Consider the following 19,367-nt stretch of genomic DNA (forward strand, 5'->3'; position numbering starts at 1 on the left):
TATTTATGGAAAATGTACTTATCATGCTAACTGGGTAATGTCATTGTTTCATCCTTGTATTGAAATGGTCAAATCCATTGTTGGCTTTTCTTAATTACACTAAAACCCCAAACCGAATGGACTATTTAGTGCTTTGTCAGGATTTGTCTTAATCTGTTAAATAAAAACTAAACCTGAAATCCAGTGGAGAACTCAACTCTGAGAAAGCATAAACCTTAGCACAACACAGCGGAGGTCATCCCTCTAACGCTGCAGATCTGCATGAGATACAGTGGGCAGTGAGGTGTACCTAGCAACAAAATGCACGGATTCAGTGCCCCTGCGAGTCACGTGAGCACTGTTTCAACACTAGAGTCAGCTGGTGGAAACCCTTATGAGTCTTTGCCAGACCGGTACCAGTTTCCAGAGTTTTCCTATGAGTTGCTTTTCTATTTCTGTGGTAAAACACCATGGACCAGGGCAACTTATGGTAGAATGTATTTAGGCTTACAGTTGCAGAGGGTGCATGACCGTGGGATCAGCATGGCAGCAGCAGCAGCAAGCTGAGATTTTTTTTCATCTTGAAACCAAGCACGAAGCAGAGAGAGCAACAGGAAAGGGAATCTTAGCCTGCTTCCATGACATACTTCCTCTAACAAAGCCAAATCCCCCAAGTCTCCCCCAAATAGTGCCACCAACTGGGGGGAAAAGTGTCCCTCTGAGGGACATTCTTCCTCAGAGCACAAGCACAGCTCTAAGGTTCTCTGGAGCGTGTCTAAGCAGTCAAGTGGAGACATCGTTCACACCTCTCAATTTCTGGGAAGCCAATATAATCTTAAAGGAACTTTTCCTCTAGCCCTTTAGATTGCAGTTACTTTTTATGTTTCTAATGAAATCTATTCTATTTCTGCATGAGCTATGGCAATTCCTGAGAACCGATGCTATACTGTGTGCTGGTTCTGCCCACAAACCAGGAACTGTTTACACATTACCATGAACACAGAAGCTATCTTGGTATGGAACATTTTATTTCTTCACGAAACACTCAGGTCGTGGGAAATAACTTTAATCCAAGAATTGTACATTTTCTTCCCAAATATCCTGCTTTGAAATAGGAAATGACATTGTAATCCATTTCACTACAAGTAAAATATTACAAAATATTTACAGGAAAATATTAAAAATAACTCAAACACAAAAGTCAAGATGAAATAAACCTCTTTCCCTCCAGAAATCTCTACTCCAGTGCCTAGAGCACACGAGTCGAACAGTAACTAAGACCTCTCTGATATAACTCCCAAGGTGGAGGGGAGAAAGGGGCTGAAATGGTGGTGTCCAAGGGAATGGTGTTAGCAGCAGTGCTTCCCATCCTGGTCTAGTATAAAGAAACCCCATGCAGGGATCCCAGCAAGGCAAGCGTTAGGAGGCTCCCGGAACTGAACCTGGAAACACCCTGACAGTGGCCATTGCTTGAATTTAACAAGAGCTTCTTGTTCCACAAACTAGTGCTCTCGACAGAAGCCTGTCCTGGCCCGGGAAGCTGTCACAGCAGCCCTTCCATCTCTTTCATAAACGCTTCATAAACATCGTCCTTAGTCTGCACTGAGACGGGAAGAGAAGGACCAGATCTGGGGGCTGCTTTGGCAACAGGCGCAGCAGAGTCATCCTCTGACCTTCTTTGGGGAACAGCAGCAGCCCCCTTATTCTCCCTGCGTACTCGCAGTGCAGTGGGCACAAACCGTGTGACCTCTGCCTTGGGATTGGTGATCTGAGGCTTGGCACTGATGGTTGCTGTGGCTTTCTTCTCGATGGTGGCTGCACTGGCATCATCCGCCTTCGGTCGCTGAATCAGGCTGGGTGGGGCACTCAACACCCCTGGGTTGGGCAAGGGAGCTGGTGGGAAAAGCCCAGGCGGGGCAGGTCCAAGAGGAGGCACCAAGGGTGGGCGCATCATGCCAGGACGAGGGGGAGGGATACCTAAATGCAGAGGCAGAATGAGTGTAAGAACGAATGGCATTTGACTGCCACTAAGGATATTTAAACATAGGCTGATACTGTTTTTTAAGCAGTAATTTACAGGAAATAAAATGACCTTACAGAACCTGCTATGTGAAAGTCAGGAATATATTCTGATAGAAAGGAATAGGATACTATAATGTTCACCTTTAGTCTGTATCACTTCCTCCAAACACTGTCCTACTTGAAAAACCTGACATCAAGCTGACAGTCCCAACTGGTTTTGGACATGATTTCCAGCCTGGCCATTCCAGGCTGCTCCCTTGGCTGTCTAGTGTGATGGTATTAAGGTCAAGGGTGGGTTGATCCCCCTGCACTAATCACTTGGTTTCTATCACTCTCACACAGTGAGCAACAGTCTCAGTCCTGGCTCTAACAGGAAATGGAAGGAGAGTCTGTAACTATGTTGTCTTAACTATGTTCACAAACTTCTGACAGCTATGACACGTACATTCCCCACATCAGATTTTTACTTTCTTTTTAATTAAATAGCTAGGTGTTGTGACACACACCTTTTTAAAAAATAATTTATTTTTATTTTAGTACAGTGGTGTTTTGCCTACATGTGTATCTGCATAAGGGTATCAGATCTTGGAGTTAGATAGTTGTTAGCTGCCATGTGGAGGCTGGGAATTGAACCAGGGTCTCCTGGATGAGCAGTCAGTGACTGCTGAGCCATCTTTCCAGCCCCCACAGATTTTTGCTTTCTTCAAAAGCCACTCAAGAGTGTCTAGAAAGTAGCAGACTGCAGCAAATCTAAACTGCTGACCATCTGAGCTCAGTTCTTCTACATGCCACCAGGACAAAGAAAAAGGCGCAGCTGGTGAGTTTAGAATCTTCAGATTAAAGGAGAACATTCAGTGTGATAAAGCAGAATGTGGCCATACTACAAGGCCAATGGGTAGAGGAGGCAACTGTGATTTCAGCTTGAAGGTGGTAATTTTGAGGACCCATGGGGCACAACTATACTGCACTCAGCAAAACTTCTCAGAAAGAGAACCTCTGCAGTGTTCATTTGCTTGGGAATGCCCACTGAAGAACACAACTCCAAGTGACCCACTGGAAGATGCTCAGATTCCCTCAGGTGATAATGTGCCTAGAGCACAAAGGCCAGGGCTAGCTTCTGCTACAGAAATGGAAAACTTTACCTGGAGGTGCAGGAGGAGGTAGCCTTGGTGGGGGTCCTCGAGGAGGGGGGCCAGGGGGCAGGCCTGGAGGTGGACCTGGGGGAGGGCCAGGAGGTCGGCCTGGTGGTGGTCCTGGAGGTAAAAGTCGTGGTAGAGGCCCTCGGATTCCTGGCATTCCAGGTGGTCTCAGGAATGGAGGAGCCCCTGAAAGGAGAAAAAACAATATCAAACAAACAATGGTGGTATAAAAGCAACTCACATGATCATTCTATTCAGAAGTTAGATCACTTTATAAACACACACAAAGTGTGAAATAAAATTCATTCAATATTTGAGCACTAGAAAAAGGGCATCAGATTTGTTACAGATCTAGATTTAGGTCCCAGCTCTAATATATGAGATGGTATTCACTGATACCCATGCAGAACTGGGCTAGTCTGCCACGTTGAAGTACTAAAGGAAGTACAATTATGTTCAAGCATCCAGCTTACATAACCAGAAATAAAAGACTCTAAAAGAGAGCTTTGGACAAAAAGAGGCAACTGTCAGAACTCCAAGCTACCAGCAATGCTCCCAGAATGGAACCCTTTGAGAATCTTTGACAGCTTAGAGAATGCAACCAGGAGGAAACAGAAAACATCAGTACTGGTGACACATGATATGATGGGGGAATGATCACTCTGGATTCACTGAAACAAAAGGCTTACTCCCCATTCTAGGGGAGCTTACCTGGAGGTGGTCCAGGAGGGAGGCCTGTAGGTGGTCCAGGGGGCCGTAAGGGTGGGGCAGGCGGTGGTCCAAGAGGTGGCGGTCCTGGCATGGGAGGTGCTTGTATCTGGGAAGGAGGAACAGACTGTGGAGGAGCCTGCTGCTGGGAAGAGGCAGCAGATGTGCCATCAGAGTGGGAATCCTCTTTATGCTGTTTTTGCGATTGCTTTTCTGCTTCAGAATCATCAGAGTCATCGTCATCATCATCTTCCGAAAATTCCTCCACTTCCCGTCCTTCCTCAGGGATTTCCTGACCTGAAAGAAAATTGTAAAACAGGTAAACAGAGATGACTTGTGTTGTGGAATAATCTTTTTGTATACTGTGAAGATGTGTCACTTGGACTGGTTTAATAAAAAGGTGAGGCCAATATCTAGGCAGAGAGGACACTGGGAAGAAGAAGAGCAGAGTAGCCAGTCAGATACGAGAGGAAGCAGGACGTGAAGGAGAAGGGGAGGTACCAGCCAGCCATGTGGCAGTACAGAGATGAACAGAAATGGGTTAATTTAAGTTGTAAGAGCTAATTAGAAACAAGCCTAAGTGTTGTGGGATAGTCTGTATGTCAAATGTGTTGCTGATTGGTCAATAAATAAATCACTGATTGGCCAGTGGCCAGGCAGGAAGTATAGGTGGGACTAACAGAGAGGAGAATTGAGAGAATAGGAAGCTGGGTGGGGGAGACACTGCCAGCTGTCACCATGACAAGCCGCATGTGAAGATGCCGGTAAGCCACGAGCCACGTGGCAAGGTATAGATTAATAGAAATGGATTAATTTAAGATATAAGAACAGTTAGCAAGAAGCCTGCCATGGCCATACAGTTTGTAACCAATATAAGTCTCTGTGTTTACTTGGTTGGGTCTGAGCGGCTGTGGGACTGGCGGGTGAGAGAGATTTGTCCTGACTGTGGGCCAGGCAGGAAAACTCTAGCTACACCTAAGCTATTGGCCAAGCTTTCATAATTAGTAAGTCTCTCTGTCATGATTTGGGAGCTGGCTGGTAGGACAGAGAAAGACTAGCTACAGACTTGTGCTTTACAGCTTGGAGAACAGTGACTGAGAAGACACCATAGCTGGGGCATGTCCTTGATCCCAGCACTTGAAAGGCAGGAGCAGGCTGATCTCTGACTTTATGGTCAGAGTGGTATACAGAGTGAGTTCCAGGATGGCCAGGGCTACATAGACAGACCCTGTTTCCCAAAACCAAATAAATAAATATATAAAAATAAGAAAACTTATTCTTAAAAACCATCAACCCCTAAGCCTTTTCTTACTATTTAAATACACAGCAACCAAGCAGTATCCTGTTCATCTGTAACTAGTGTAGCAGCATAATGAGCCCAGACTGGTGGAACAAGACAGACTTGGAATTAAATGTCACTCAGGGCTGTCAAGGTGGCCCACCACTGAGCCTGACAATCAGAGTTCAATTCATGGGATCCACTGGTAGCTGCAGAGAGAGAACCAGACTCCCACAAGTTGTCTTCCCACTTCCACGCACCAGCTCGAGAACACATGCGGCACCCAGAACCACTCATTTCCACGGCTTACTGGCAGTGAAACTCGGGGCAGCCTACCAAATGGCTGCACACCTTAAGTTTTATACAATACAGAGCAAGACTTACTTCAGAGCTGCTGAATAAATGGAAGAATGTATGCTAAGCAAGCATCCTTGCTTCTAACCTGCCATCCGAAGCATCATGGCTTGAAGAGGAGTCAGCTCCTTCATGTTCTTCTTCTTCTTCCTTGATTTTCCAGGCATATCAGCAAACCGGACACTCAGACCTAAACAGTCAAGGAAGGAAATGAGATGGACAAGAATCATCAAAATTCAGTAAAAATGGTCACTACAATGTAGACACTATACATACCAGGTATGACCATAACCCATGACAGAAGAGAAGTGCAGCGAGACAGAGTCAAGATAATCAGTGCTGAGCGAATTGGTGGCATACTATGGTGATTTAAAACTTACAATTTACTTAAAAATATATAAATTCAATAGCCAATGCAATTTTATGCCCAAAACATAAAAACTGAAACAGTAAAGTGTCTTATGGCAACAATTTTCTTTAGCAATGCATCAAGCATTAAGTCATAGGAAGGATGAAAGCTGTCCAAGTCATGAAACCACCGCCCACTAGACCAAGTCTAACCTATCAACCAACACAGAAACCGAGCCCCCCAACAGTGCTGTGAAAGGAAAATACTTCACAAGCATGCAGGGGGGTTTCAGCACCAGAAAATCAGCAACGTCATTTATGACAACAGGCACCTAACAGGTGGGGAAAATCTTAGTCACAGCCTATCAGGTGCTTAACAATTGATTACTCCCTACCACCGCCAGTTCCACCACAAAAATCTTAGTAAACTAGAAACAGAAGGACTTCTTACCCTGACAGACACTACCAACTGCACACTGCAAACATGACACTTTCTGAGGGTGAGCTTTAGTCTTGCAGTTTTGGTACCCAGAAAAAAGGCTCCAATAGGTAAAAAGCAATAAACGTTAGATGAGAAACTAGACAGCTGGCACAGCCATGTGAGGAGCACGCACGCTGCTGGCCATACAAGAAAAACAGGGTGCTGGCATCCATCTTTAGCGCAGTGCTCAGCAGGTGGAGCTCAGTGAGTCTGAGGCCAGCATGGTCTACACAGTGAGTTCTATGTTAGCTGGCCAGCTATAGTGAGACCCTGTCCACCTCCCCAACAACAGCTGGCAGCAGAAGAAAGGAGGAGACTATGTAGCCCCGAGGGAAACGCAGCCCACGGGGCTCTAGCTCCTCTCCTTTCTAAGACCTGTTCCTACTTACGAGTCTTCCATAACTACTTGTAATAGATTTTTTGATAGCCCTTCCATTTGTAATCATGATTAAGAAACACTAGGAAAGGCTAGAGATGGCTCAGTGGTTAAGAGCACTTATGCAATCCTGAGGGGCCTGGACAATTCAGCTCCGAGAGATTTCCTGTCATCTTCTAGCCTCCAGAAGCACCCTGATAGGCTCATCTGCACACCCACGGGCAGGCAGGCACCTGCATGCACACACACACGCACGCACGCACACACGCACGCACGCACGCACACACACACGCACGCACGCACACACACAAATCTTTACAAAGAAAAAAGCTAGGGCAAGCATTTGCTGTATTTATAACTACAAATACAGTACACAGACACCACACTGCAGATCACACCAACAGTCCTCAACGCTCCCCAGCTCTGGGCTTTGACAGAGCTGGTGTGCTCTCTTTTGACAGAACCTGACACTGTTTGCGTAAAACTGGGGGGACAGAGCAAAACAGAATGTATTTAGCATCCAAAGTCCTACATCTACTCCCCAGCGCCACATACACAAAACTTTCTAAAATAAGCACTTTTCCCAACTAAGACATTGCAGCAAGGCTAATAAATATTTAAAAAAAAAAAAAAAAAAACAGGCCGGTGATTCTCATTTACAGATACACCTGACCTGCAGTTATGACCCTGGTTTATATTAGACACTATTAACAGAAAATCTAAGAGGCTTCCAGTGTAGATATTTAAATAAGCTTATTTACAACATTGCTATTCTCCTTCGTTTCCTACAGCATGTTCACAACAGTATGTGCTAGCAACTTCATGGTACTCAATACTTGTATTTTTGCCTCAAAGTGGAATTTCTTACATGCACTACCACGCCCCCCCCCCCAAAAAAAAACCCCACAAACTAATGGACATTTCCTCACAAACATCTCTAAGAATAATGTATCCAAACATTTCAAACTATCAGTACAAATGGCCAGGTATGGTGGCTTATATTTGTAATTCAAAACCTGGGAGGGTGAAGCAGGAGACCACCATGAACTTGAGGCCAGCCTAAAACCAAACCAGGATTCAAAGCTGGTCCTGAGCCGAGCTGGTGAACTGGCTCAGGAGATAAAGGCACTTGTCATCAAACCCCACTACCCAAGTTGAATTTCCAGGACAAACATAGTGGACTGAGAGAACCAACCATGACCTCCCTATGTGCGGTGGCATGCATGGGCACTCACGGGCGTGCACAAACACCCGCATACACAAAGTCAACGTGATAGTCACAGTAAATCACACAGACACCGGGCTTAGCTGTGTTAATCCCCCGAGGCACACCACCTGCACGCACACCACCCTGCACACACCCGACTTTTTCTCCTCGGGGTTGTCTCGCTCGCTGTCGTCCCGGTGCCCGAACTCGTCACCCTCACTCTCGGCATCAGACCTGTCAGTGTCACTGTCCTCAGTGCTGTCGTCATGCTTGTCCTGGTCCATGTCCTCGGGGTAGCCGTCGTCCTCACTGGTGCTGGACACGTCATCGTCATGACCTCGCTGAGCTGGTGACAGAAAGAGACATACCAGATTACCTATTTGAACTCCACAGAACATGGAAAAAGACTTCTGTAGCAATGTCAGCTATCATGTCCTGTGACGACAGTTTCATCGGGTACTTGTCTTAAATACTTCCTTTTTGTTTTCCCGTGAGCAGCTCAAACACACTGTATTAGAAACAGTATGTGTACAGTCACACACAATCACTAATTCTGGTCATCCGGCAATAAACCGGGGAGAGCTACTCAAGTTGGGAATCCATATGACCTCTCTCTGGAAGCAAGGTGCTCTCATCAGGCAGGTCTGATGAGTTATCCCTGGGGAGACACAGCAGTAAGCATGTGATGTCCTCACTTCCTTCCTATGTTCTCTTGTGGTGGACATGTTAAGTACAGCCAACACCGAACAATACTGAGAAGGACACAAAAGCAAACTCGCCCCTGCATACCAAGTTCCGGACTATACAACATGTCTTCATCGCGTCTACGAGGGGGAAGATCGAGAGCAAAACCCACTTTCCGGCCATACATCTGCAGAACCTGAGGGGGAGGTGGGCCAGGTGGAGGGCCTGGTGGTTTTCTGCCGGGGGGCAGACGTGGAACACCATGACCGAGGAGCGGAAGGATAGAAACTGCGCGAGTCGGAGGCCTGTAAAGAGAAGGTGACTGTGTCATCTACTTCTAGAGTGGCACTGAGAATTAGCTGTGGCACTTCAGTCAAGTGCTGTCCTTCTGATAGGGCTTCCTTACCCGTATGCAGAGGTTTTCTTAAGGATGGAGGGTGGCTGGGCACCAGGAAGCGGAATGTCCTGGATCAGGATGTTGGAAGGAGCATGCGGCATGTCTGGCAAAGGGATGCTCTCTACTTCCACATGCTGAGCATTCTGCAACACAGAAACCCAGTGGTATGGCACTGATCCAACCCCAACCCCAACCACTCTAAGTCCTCTGAATTTGTTTTCCACCTAACACAAAGATCATGAAAAACAGCTGAACACCTCAAGCCAAAACTTACCAAGGACTCAAAGAAATCTATCATTTCTTCTTAAAGGACCCAAATACAGCTTATTCTTTCTTTTATAATCCCTATAACCAGCTGATTCTTTTACAATATGATTTGAAATAGCTTTGGTTTTAAAGAAATCCAAGTTCAAAGTGGCAGGGCTACTGTAATACTCTGGACAATAACACACATCTATCAACACAGAGTATCTAGTCTCTAAAATTCATCCGTCTTTCTTGGGATTCTGTCCTGTATTGTTGGAAACATACCATCTACTTTACAAAACCATTCCATTTGGGTTTTCGATTTTGCCCCAGTAAAGGAGATTTACACTAAACTATAAAAGCTCACACAGGTCTGCACATGGAGCAGTAACGGAAAGAAGCTACACTGGCTGGGCCCCACCCATGTTCTTTCAGTCTCCAACCCCAGGCAAAGGTTAAAGGTGTGCACCACCATGCCTGGGCTCACCTGCTAGTTCTCCTTATTAGCAACACATTTACTTTTACCTGTAAGATCTAAATTTGCTAGAGTGTAAGGTGAACATTTAATTTTAAAATCAACTGCAAAAAAGAAGAGGTTGAGAATGATCAATCCCCCACTAACTTTAAGAGCAAACTAAAACACATTTGGTCCTCTCTCAAGAGCAGCTTACCTTAACAGCATCAAAGTACTGGCTCAGTTGAGCCCTCTTCTGTTCATATTCTACTTCTAGCTTTCTCAATTCTTTGTAAATATCTGGATTTTCTTTTTCATAAAGTCGTAGAATTCGTTCAAAGGTTTCCCGCAGCTTTTTACGCTTGTCTTTCAGGACTTTCTCATTTAACTGTGGCTGTTGCACTGGGTTAAACTCTGGGAGAAAAGCAGATTAGAGAACTATAAACGAAGAGCTACTTCATCAATAAAAACCTCCTTTATAACAAACTAGACCCAGATACCACCATTTCCTCGTTGAGTCCTTTGTGCTAAGGGGATAGATGCCCAGTAGTGCCCAATCGTATCTTCCTTCGCAGAATTGACTCACAGGCTAGCATGCTATCACTGGAGCTGCATGCCTAGTCCACTCTGGGACTGGAAATCAAAGAGCAGCTTTCCTGCTACCTGCTGAGATGTTATGGCCTTGTCTCCCAGCTACCACCAATTGCACACACACCTTTCACTTTCTACCCCAAGCAGCTATTCACTGGCGCTGTGCTGGAGAGCAGAGCAGACACAGACAGTCCTTAGGAGGAGTCTGGGCTTCCTCTGAGAGGCAGTTTTACAGGGATGTCTCGATTATGGAAGCTAAGGCATACCTTTCTATTTTAATTAGTTTAGATTTTTATAAATGGAACTAGGGCCCCTATGATTAAGATTTTTCCCCTTTTTTTCTTGAAGTACTAGTTGAATTAAATTCTTCCTCAAATCTTCCTATTAACTTTACTCAAATCTAGAAGATATATTATTGCATCATTCCTAGTGACTAAGAATTTGAGTGCATGCCTTTTCTTATTCTACTAATTTATAACGACAAAGGGAAAATATAATTAAATCTGAGCAATTATAAAGTGAGCTGGCCAGACTAGGCCTTTGTTACCTAGTAATAGTAATTAATTCCAAATAACTGATGGTTTCTCTCTTCTAAGATATGTGATCTCCAGCTTGCAATAAATCTTACCTCTTTACTTTATTTCCATAACATTAAAATAAAACATGGTGTCCAATGCCACCTGGTTGCTCTGTTTTCTTAGGCCTACACTGCCGCCACTGTGTACAACACACTATTACAGCTGTTATTAAATCTGGCCTTTTCATACACTCTTACCCATTTCATCCAATTTCTCCATGTCCCGGATAATCTGTTTGGGATCTTTCATCTTCAAAACTGCAGCTCGGACCATCATGCGCTGTTTTTTGTTCTTAGAAAAACAAAAGAGAAGACTTGTGAGAAGCTGCTCGCTCAGGACATTTTTTTACTTCAATTTGCCTCAGGAATCTAAGAATAATTTTAAATTTCCCCTTGGTTTCTAACCACTCTTAGCTATGACAGCTCTTGCTCTCAACAACATTTAGACTTTACTAAAAAGATGTGCTTTCCTGGGAAGTATTTCTCTCAACCCAGTTAGACTGTTAGCAACTACATAAAAAGAAAAACTTGTTTAAAAACAAAAAGCAAGGGCTGCAGTTAAATTAAAAAATACTATGCTGGGTAGGGAAATTTTTCAAAGTGTCAAGACTAAAGAATAAAACAAGAGCAAAACAGAGATTATAAAAAGTCCCTGAACACATTAAAGAGGGATACCTAACGTTTACTCCTGTAAGTCCTCTGTCAAAATGCAATAGCTGACAAGATATACAAAGATATCCAGCAACACATTTACTGGCATTCATTCCATACTTTTAACAAAGCAGCTACATTTTGATGATGATAATAATAATAATAATAAAAATAAAAGCTAGCCTTTAATTCCTAATACTCTTGACTCTGATCTCCACATTCCAAGTGCTGGGATTATAGGCATATGCTACCACACTCAGGTTAAGAATTATTTTCAAAAGGCATTTTAAAATATAATTTTATTTATGGGTGTGTGTTTGTGTGAATATGTGTTTATGGGTTCTTGTGGAGGTCAGAAGAGGGTGTTGGATTCCTGGGAGATGGAGAACAGACGGTTCCCATGGCTGCTGGGAACGGAACTCAGCTCCTCTGCAAGAGCATGGGTGCTGCAATCCACTGAGCCTCACTCCAGCCCCCAAAGCATTTTTTTTTTTTTAAACTTTTGGGCAGGAGAATCAAATAAACATAAACAATGTCATACAAGCTACCATGAATTGAATCTCCAAAGCTTTATCAGTTATTAAACAGTCAATTTTCGGGTTTTCATTAGAAGTATAAAGCATCTTTTCTGGCATATAATTTGAAATGTTATTTTCATTCACAAATCTCAAACAATACACAGAATGTGTCTGAACTCATACCTTTTTCAATTCTCTTTTCCGGGCTTCCTTTCCTAAAGAGAAGGGAAGAGACCATACAACTCAAATCTTCAACATTAACATCATCACAAGACAATACACACAATGTTTTCTTCTGAGGCTTCCCTATCAACACGCGGAGAAGTAAGAGCATCAGTGGCTTCCACCTACAGACGACTGCAGCACTTAAAACCCTTACAACCCCAAAGCCAACATGTTTGTTTTCATAGGAATAACTGAACCATAAGGAGAAAACGAGATGCTCAAACACCAAAAAACACTTAAAAACTCACTTGTTTAAAAATTCCAACACAAGGACTTTACCAATTTTATCCCTCAAGCCAACCAACTTCGACAAAGAAACATGATTTTAACTGATTTACATTCTCACCATTTTAGTCATGTGAACTAATTCTAAGAATTCAACATGACTTTACACAACTAACTCACTCCTGCCAATGCCCCAGTGAACTAGTCTTTGAAGTGTTTTCTTCTTCCACACTAACAGCACTTACGAGCTTGGTCCGTGGGGTTCATAAACTTCCCACTCTTGGTGGAGGATGTTGATCTCCGTCCCATGTTGACAATTTATATGGTTTACTTCTTCATTAAGAAAAAAAAAAACTGGAATAATAAAAAAAAAAGAACAAACTCAGTTTTCCAGTATGTTTAACATGTCTTCCTTTTTAGAATTTCCATCAATTTTTGGAAAGAAATAACCCTTTGATTATTAGTTTTGTAAGAACTCGCTCTTTCCTTAATTGTGAAGGTATTATATGGCTTTACCTTTCTTGACCACAGGAAAGCTAACATGTATTAGTCAAGGCAATGGGATATCATCACCTCACCGACTGAACACTTGGCTATGGATTATGTAGCTCTGTCAAGTGAAAAAATCAACTAGGAGTTCACACTTGGAATGTGGACTGAGCCGTAAGAGACTATCTCCAAACAAAACAAAAACTAGAAAATGTTCTAACAATGTGATACAAACCATGGGTATAGGAAGCCATTAGTCTTTTTTCTACATACCCCCGTTATACATAAGGTGAAATCAAATACAAGTAGGGGTAATGGATCTAGGCTCAAAGACATATGTTCTGACTTTTCTCCTTGGCATGTGTACTGTTCATTCAACACCCCACAGATGGTAAAAAGTAATTAACTTAAACATATTTAATTTAGATTTAATACAAGTCAAATATGATTCATGACTTCCCCCAAATAATGACATATTAGAACTTGCCAAACTTAATATTAACATATATTTTCTTACTAGTACTTATGACTCTTGATTTATATATTTTAAGGTAATTAAAAGTGGTAGTCACTGTAAGAAAATATTTTCAAGGCTTTTATTAGTGTCAATTCTTCCTCTTCTATTCAAAATGAATGAATGTTAACTTTCAAAATTTAACCTGTCCAATAAAAAAGTAACAAATGTTTCCCATTGAAACTACGGACATTGGGCTCCAGGCACCCCCTTGTTGCTCCCTATGAACACTAAGTAAATCTCCTTTCTTCCTTAAAAAGATACCTGTAAAGGTAGGGAATGGGGAGATCCTGAGATGAATTTAATAGACCTTACAACTCTAACTGCCTTGGCTCCTTTGTTAAGACTTTGTAGGGTTTTTTTAGATAATGCTTCTTTCATCAAGTGATCAAGCCCGGCTACCTGCTACTTCTAGGTGTTTCAGAACTGTTCGGTGGCTATTATTTCATTATAAAATGTTTCGTTATCAGAAAACAAGGGGGCCAGGATGATGGGAGGAAGGTAAGCGAAGTACTGATTATAGAGAACTAGAAAAAAGCACGGATACAAGCTTTTATATTTTTGATCCTATCTTTAGTGCTTCCCCTTTTCAAGGAGCCTCAGGTTCACGTTTTGACCTTTCCCCCCCTCCCACAACTGAACACACCACAGCCACGAGTCACTGAGAATTTTTACAAGACCGTAATGCCTTCGTCTACAAAAGCGGCTCTCCGAAAAGCAGAAGCATCTGGGAGAGAACGGGTCGAAAGAACCCAGACAGCACAAGTGCAACCCGAGCAGTCCGGGCCCACCGAAGGAGGCCTCAACCGCAACCGCCGAAACCATAGCGACGGTTGATACCGACTCGAGCGGCTAGACGTCAAGCCAAGCCACCGGCCGACGCGTTCACGAAGCGGACCTAACCCACCGGGCAGGCTCGGCCGGGGACCCGTCGGCCGCTGCGCCACGCCGGGCCCCGGAGCCCTCAAGCCCGCTGCTCCCGCGACCCCGGGCCAGCGGAGGAAGAGCGTGGCCCCTGGGCCTGGTGCTCCTGCGGCGGCTGCGCAGGCCCCGGAGGGAGTCGCGGGAGACGGAGCACCGCGACCGCGCACACTCACGCGACTGCGGGGCTCCCCGATCGGCGAGGCCGGGCAGCGGGCGGTCCCAGCGTACTTTCTGCGACGGGGCCTTCACCTCTGCCTCTCGGTCAACCACCCAGCCACCGCCATCTTGAAACCTCGCGCCCCTCCGCCATCCTTACGTCACTTCCTGTGCCCGCGGCCGACGCTCTTGCCGCGTTGCTGAGTCCCGGGACCATAGAGAGGACACAGCAACGTCAGGGCCAGAGTTGCTTCCGCTCAAATCCAACATCCGATTGGATTTCTGTCAGCCAAGAACCCGCCTCACTCCGAAGCTTGTAGATTGACACTGATATCGTCCAATAAGAATGAAAAGAAGGAAACTGCTATTTGATTGGCCAATTGCTTTACCTCTCTCGGAATCCTGACGTAATTTCCGGAAGCTCCTTCTATTGAGATGTCAGGTATCGGTCCATCTGCAGGGCAGAGTCGTGTGTTGATTTTGTTCCTTGTTGTGTAGAGTGTAAATGGATGCTGTCTGTCCTTCGGGAATGCCTCCATTTGAAAACAAGTTCCCGAATGACATTAGGCATCGAGTTTAAAAAGTGCTCCGCACACATCAGCCCTTTGGATGCCTGGTGCTCCCGGATGTTTGGTAGTGGCTCGTAAATACCCAGGATGTGTAGAACCGAACAAAAAAATCATTTCCTGGCGAGACTCACTAATTGATAATCTGCACACACAAAAAATATGTTTTTAAAAGAGAAACAAGGATACATGTTTTAGATTTTCCAGAGGAAAACATAACTCTCCCGTTCCGACTGATCTTTTCATCACCCCAAAGTCCTTTATGATGTCATTACACACTCGGAATTCTTTCTCTCTAGTCTCCGTCTTTTCCTTCCCCTCTACACCCCCATTCCTTAAGACTCCTCCCCACCCTTTCCCCTTAAAGGTAAGCATTTTAAATGAAATCTTTGTAAAGCTCATGCTTGGTTGTTTTTCAATCTGAGCTTCCTCTACAGAAAGGTTATAAGGGAATTTTTGATATCAGGTATTCCGTAAGTATTGATAGACATGTATATTAATGTTTATGATGTTTAAGTGTGTCACCTAACAGTGTAACATCAGTCCCATACTTAAGCTAAGCTTTGTTGTAGTAGAAAAAACACATTTTGAGATAGGATCCCTGTGAAGCCCTGACTTGCCTGCTCAATAAGTAGACCTCCACCTCCCCATCCTCCTGTCTCATTGTCTTGACTGATGGAGTTACAGGCATGAGGCATGACGCCTGGGTGTCTTATTAAATTCTTGGTTTGATTACTCTTTGAGTGTCAGCGATAGCAAGAGCTAGTCGTTCAAAACGTACCAATCAGCTAATAATAATAATAATAATAAAAACCTGAAGGTGACCCAAATTGTTATATTGAAACTAATTTATAAGACCAGTGATAAAATAGAAAATAATACATTTGAAAAAGTCATATGGCTAGTTAAAAAATTTTCACCTACTTGTAAGAGGTTTTTGAGATATCCTGAGTATTTTATTTCAATGAATTTTTTTGTACTTAAAAACAAAACAACTATAGCAAAGACATTATCAGCATCAACGGTATAATAACTTTCAAAGTGGACCCTATAAATGGGTCAATGGGAATTGTTGAAGGATTTAGAAAACAAATGCTGTATCTACAGAAATTAAGTTGTATCAGTAGGCTTCCATAGCCTCTGGCTTTTTCTGAAATCTGGTGGTAAATGACAAATACAAAAGGACACTGAGTCTTCTTCCTCACCCTAATATATTTTATGCGTGGATAGCTGGGGTTTATTTCTTGTTTGCTTTTGAAAATGTTCTAGAGTGTCCCACTGCCTAAGTGATAGACAACAGTTGGTCAATATTAATTGCATTATAGAAACAAGATTTATTATTATCTTTTCCCAAATCCATCCAGTCACACTTTGTAATTAGTAGAAGCTTACAGATCCATTGCCTCCTTTCATTCTTGGAGAAAATGTTGTTGGTTGCAGTCATTTCCAGGTTACAGACAATTGGATTTAATATAGGGGTAAAAATGTGGAAGTATTTCTAGTTAAATTGAAGGCTGTAAGTGTGTAAGTGTGTGTCCAGCCAGAGGAGTATGTCTCATTAGACCTAAGGGATGTTTGGAACCGGCGATAGGAATGCCTCTGCATTATATGGGATGTTTGAGGACACTGAGTGAGAACAAGGAAACAGCAGTCTATACCTGCTGCTCTGTGATGCATTTATACCACATGGTTCTGACAGCAGGGGGGAAAACTCCCAGATAGAGACTTAGCACTTCAGGGTCTAGTACAACCAATGTGGGCACTCGCTGTTGTCACAGAACCCAAGCATTCCCAATTGTTTACTCTATCGCTGTCCACATCGGAGGCATATGGAAAAGGAAACTAGTTAAAGAAATAAGCATCGAGATGCAGAGGGAAGCACAGAACTATCCCAGTGGTGGATCCATGACTTCATCTTATCTGGCGTTTCACGGCACTGGTGACCTCAGTGATGGCGTGATGGTACCTTTCCGAAGCTGCCTTGAACTCCACCAGATGCTTCTCGTAGCTTTTGATGGCTGCTTGAAGCTGCGTCCTCTCCACTGCTCCCAAGATGGCACGGACGATCATATCTATGCCAAGACCAAGCACAGCAACGCCGATGCTACCAAGGAGGGAAGTCCCGATGTGAGCTAGCACGGTGACCAGCTTGTTAATGATGCCAGTGGTGACATTGGAGCCCACGAGTTTAACGGCCACTGCACTGGCTGCAGATGTAGCTTCTCCCAGGATGACAGAAATGACCCTTTGCACGATTGCGATCTTCTCTGTCTCCCGTTCCTTGATGTCCTGAAGCTTCCTGTAAAGGGTTGGTTCCAGTTTCTCTTTCAGTGCCTCGTCAACCTTCTGCAGTTCCTTTTGGATTCGTATCACAGCTTGGATAATGATGTCACAGTTTTCTTTGATGGTTCCATCTCTTTTCATCTCAATGAAGGCCAGCCTACAGCCCAAGTGGGTGTTCAGAACCCCGGTCAGCTTGTTGGTGACCTGGAAGCTGTCAGACAAGCAGTCTAGGAGCTGCTGGTGAAGGCGGTTCACTTCCTGCCGCCTCCTTGGGTTTTCTGGGTAGAGGAAGTCACTCTGAGCCATATTTCAGCTACAGTCTCTGAAAAAATCAAACGAAATTGTCAGAGTCCCTTTATGACTCTACTCAGGAGGCCTTCCAAGTAGCCATAGCTAAAGGCTTTCTCTGAGAACTCAGGTTTGATTTGCTTCTCTGTTTGAGACAGGATCTCATGTAGCCCAAACTAGGTATAATTTCAGATCCTCCAGCCTCAGCCTCGCATGAGCTGTGATTACAGGCCTGTACCCCCTGCCTGGTATATTTGGTGCTGGGGATCAAACCCAGAGCTTCATGAATTCGACACAACCATTCTACAAACTGAGCTGAATCCTCAGCCCTTCAGAGGTTAGCTCTCGACTCCGATTACTTATTTCCCCAGTTCCTCGCCACCACACTAAGTATGTGTCTACCAGGTGTATTTCCCAAGTATCTGGAGTTAAATCAATAGTCTAAAGATCTCTGGGTTTACAGCAACAATGATATCAATTTAGTGTGTATGTATTTGAAATTTTAAAATGTTCACCCAGGGCTTGTGAGATGACTTAGAGTTGGTACCAGTGCTTGCTTTACAAACCTGAAAAACTTGAGTTTGGTCCCTGGGACCCACTTGACGCAGCTGGCTCTTGCAAGGTGTCCTTTGAGCTCTACACACCTACCATGGTGTACCCACCCACAACCACCTCACCTTTCTCCAATAAATAATTTTAAGATCTAAAAAAGGAAATAAAATATTAGCATCATTATACCTCTATGAACAAATTGTTTTTAAAACATAAGGACTATCCAAAACTGACACCTATGCAATATTAGAATCTTTAAAAATTCTTCATGAGCCAGGCATGGTGGTATGCCTTTGACCCTGGCACTCTGGACACAGAGGCAGGCAGATCTCTGTGAGTTCAAAATCAACCTGGGCTGCAAAGCAAGTTCCAAGCTAGCCAGAGCAACGCAGTGAGATCCTGTCTCAAATGACAAACATTTCTCAGAATAAGAGTACATTTTCCAGATGGTAGGTTGAAATATCATTTGAGAAGGTGGACCCCATACAAGGACAGGACAGTTATGATCATGTCTGGAACTCTCTTTGTAAAGCATACACATTAAACGATTTAGTATAGTCTATATTGCATGTGGCCATTTGCTTTGTTTGGTTTGAAACAGGGTCTCACTCTGTAGCCCAGGCTCACATGAACTCACTAGGTAGTCCAATGCAGCCTTAAATTCCCAGTGATTCTCCCGCAGCCTCCTGAGTGCTGAAAGCAGCCTCCACACTCTCCACAACCATTATTAAGGCAGGCTAGAGTGAGTGTCAGGAAGAAGGTAATGGCTTCTCACAAAAGCATTAGCAAAGCACACTGTACACTAATATAGCCAAACGGGAGGGGACTTCTTGTGCTTGTGTTTGTGGCTCAGAGCACCCTCTGTTAAGAGAGGGAACACCCATACTTTTCTGCATTTATTTTACTGAAAAACTGGGCAGAGAAAGAACAATGTGCTTCTTAATGTGCATACGTTGAACAGGCTTTCCGTGTGCCCAGCACTTGGACTTTTCTGTTAAACTCTGCAATGGTTAGTTTTATAATTATTTTTATGTGTTCATACCTGCATGTGTTTTCCCTGCATGTATGTATGTCTGTGTATCATGTGTGTGCCTAGTGCCCTCTAAGGCCAGAAGAAGACACTGGATCCTCTAG

At 43.9% G+C, this 19,367-nt stretch overlaps 2 protein-coding genes across 2 annotated transcripts; both read right to left on the reverse strand.

Moving 5' to 3' along the window:
* Window positions 1-986: 986 nt before the first annotated feature.
* On the reverse strand, window positions 987-14,704 carry Wbp11 (WW domain binding protein 11). Its single transcript, XM_052720924.1, has 12 exons — window positions 14,562-14,704; window positions 12,707-12,815; window positions 12,195-12,226; window positions 11,041-11,134; window positions 9,892-10,088; window positions 8,984-9,117; window positions 8,683-8,882; window positions 8,048-8,239; window positions 5,570-5,671; window positions 3,852-4,145; window positions 3,144-3,326; window positions 987-1,956 (listed from the first exon to the last, which is right to left on the reverse strand). The coding sequence occupies exons 2-12, from the start codon at window positions 12,768-12,770 to the stop codon at window positions 1,523-1,525; spliced, it is 1,926 nt and encodes a 641-aa protein (XP_052576884.1). The 5' UTR covers window positions 12,771-12,815; window positions 14,562-14,704; the 3' UTR covers window positions 987-1,522.
* Window positions 14,705-16,208: 1,504 nt separating this feature from the next.
* On the reverse strand, window positions 16,209-19,192 carry Smco3 (single-pass membrane protein with coiled-coil domains 3). The gene has a single exon (XM_052721914.1). It carries the CDS (start codon window positions 17,697-17,699, stop codon window positions 17,022-17,024), a length of 678 nt encoding a protein of 225 aa, XP_052577874.1. The 5' UTR covers window positions 17,700-19,192; the 3' UTR covers window positions 16,209-17,021.
* Window positions 19,193-19,367: the final 175 nt, after the last annotated feature.

This window comes from Peromyscus californicus, unplaced genomic scaffold (assembly GCF_007827085.1).
Source record: "Peromyscus californicus insignis strain IS unplaced genomic scaffold, ASM782708v3 Scaffold_6__1_contigs__length_162567912, whole genome shotgun sequence".
Lineage (NCBI taxonomy): Eukaryota > Metazoa > Chordata > Mammalia > Rodentia > Cricetidae > Peromyscus > Peromyscus californicus.

Excerpts from the sequence above, each read along its gene's own strand:
- Wbp11 (XM_052720924.1), bottom strand. The coding sequence starts at position 12,770 with ATGGGACGGAGATCAACATCCTCCACCAAGAGTGGGAAGTTTATGAAC. Across the intron at positions 10,089-11,040 it reads GGAGAAATTGGATGAAATGG|AGTTTAACCCAGTGCAACAG; the intron begins GTAAGAGTGTAT and ends CTTTTCTCCCAG. Across the intron at positions 4,146-5,569 it reads CATGATGCTTCGGATGGCAG|GTCAGGAAATCCCTGAGGAA; the intron begins GTTAGAAGCAAG and ends ATTTTCTTTCAG.
- Smco3 (XM_052721914.1), bottom strand. The coding sequence starts at position 17,699 with ATGGCTCAGAGTGACTTCCTCTACCCAGAAAACCCAAGGAGGCGGCAG.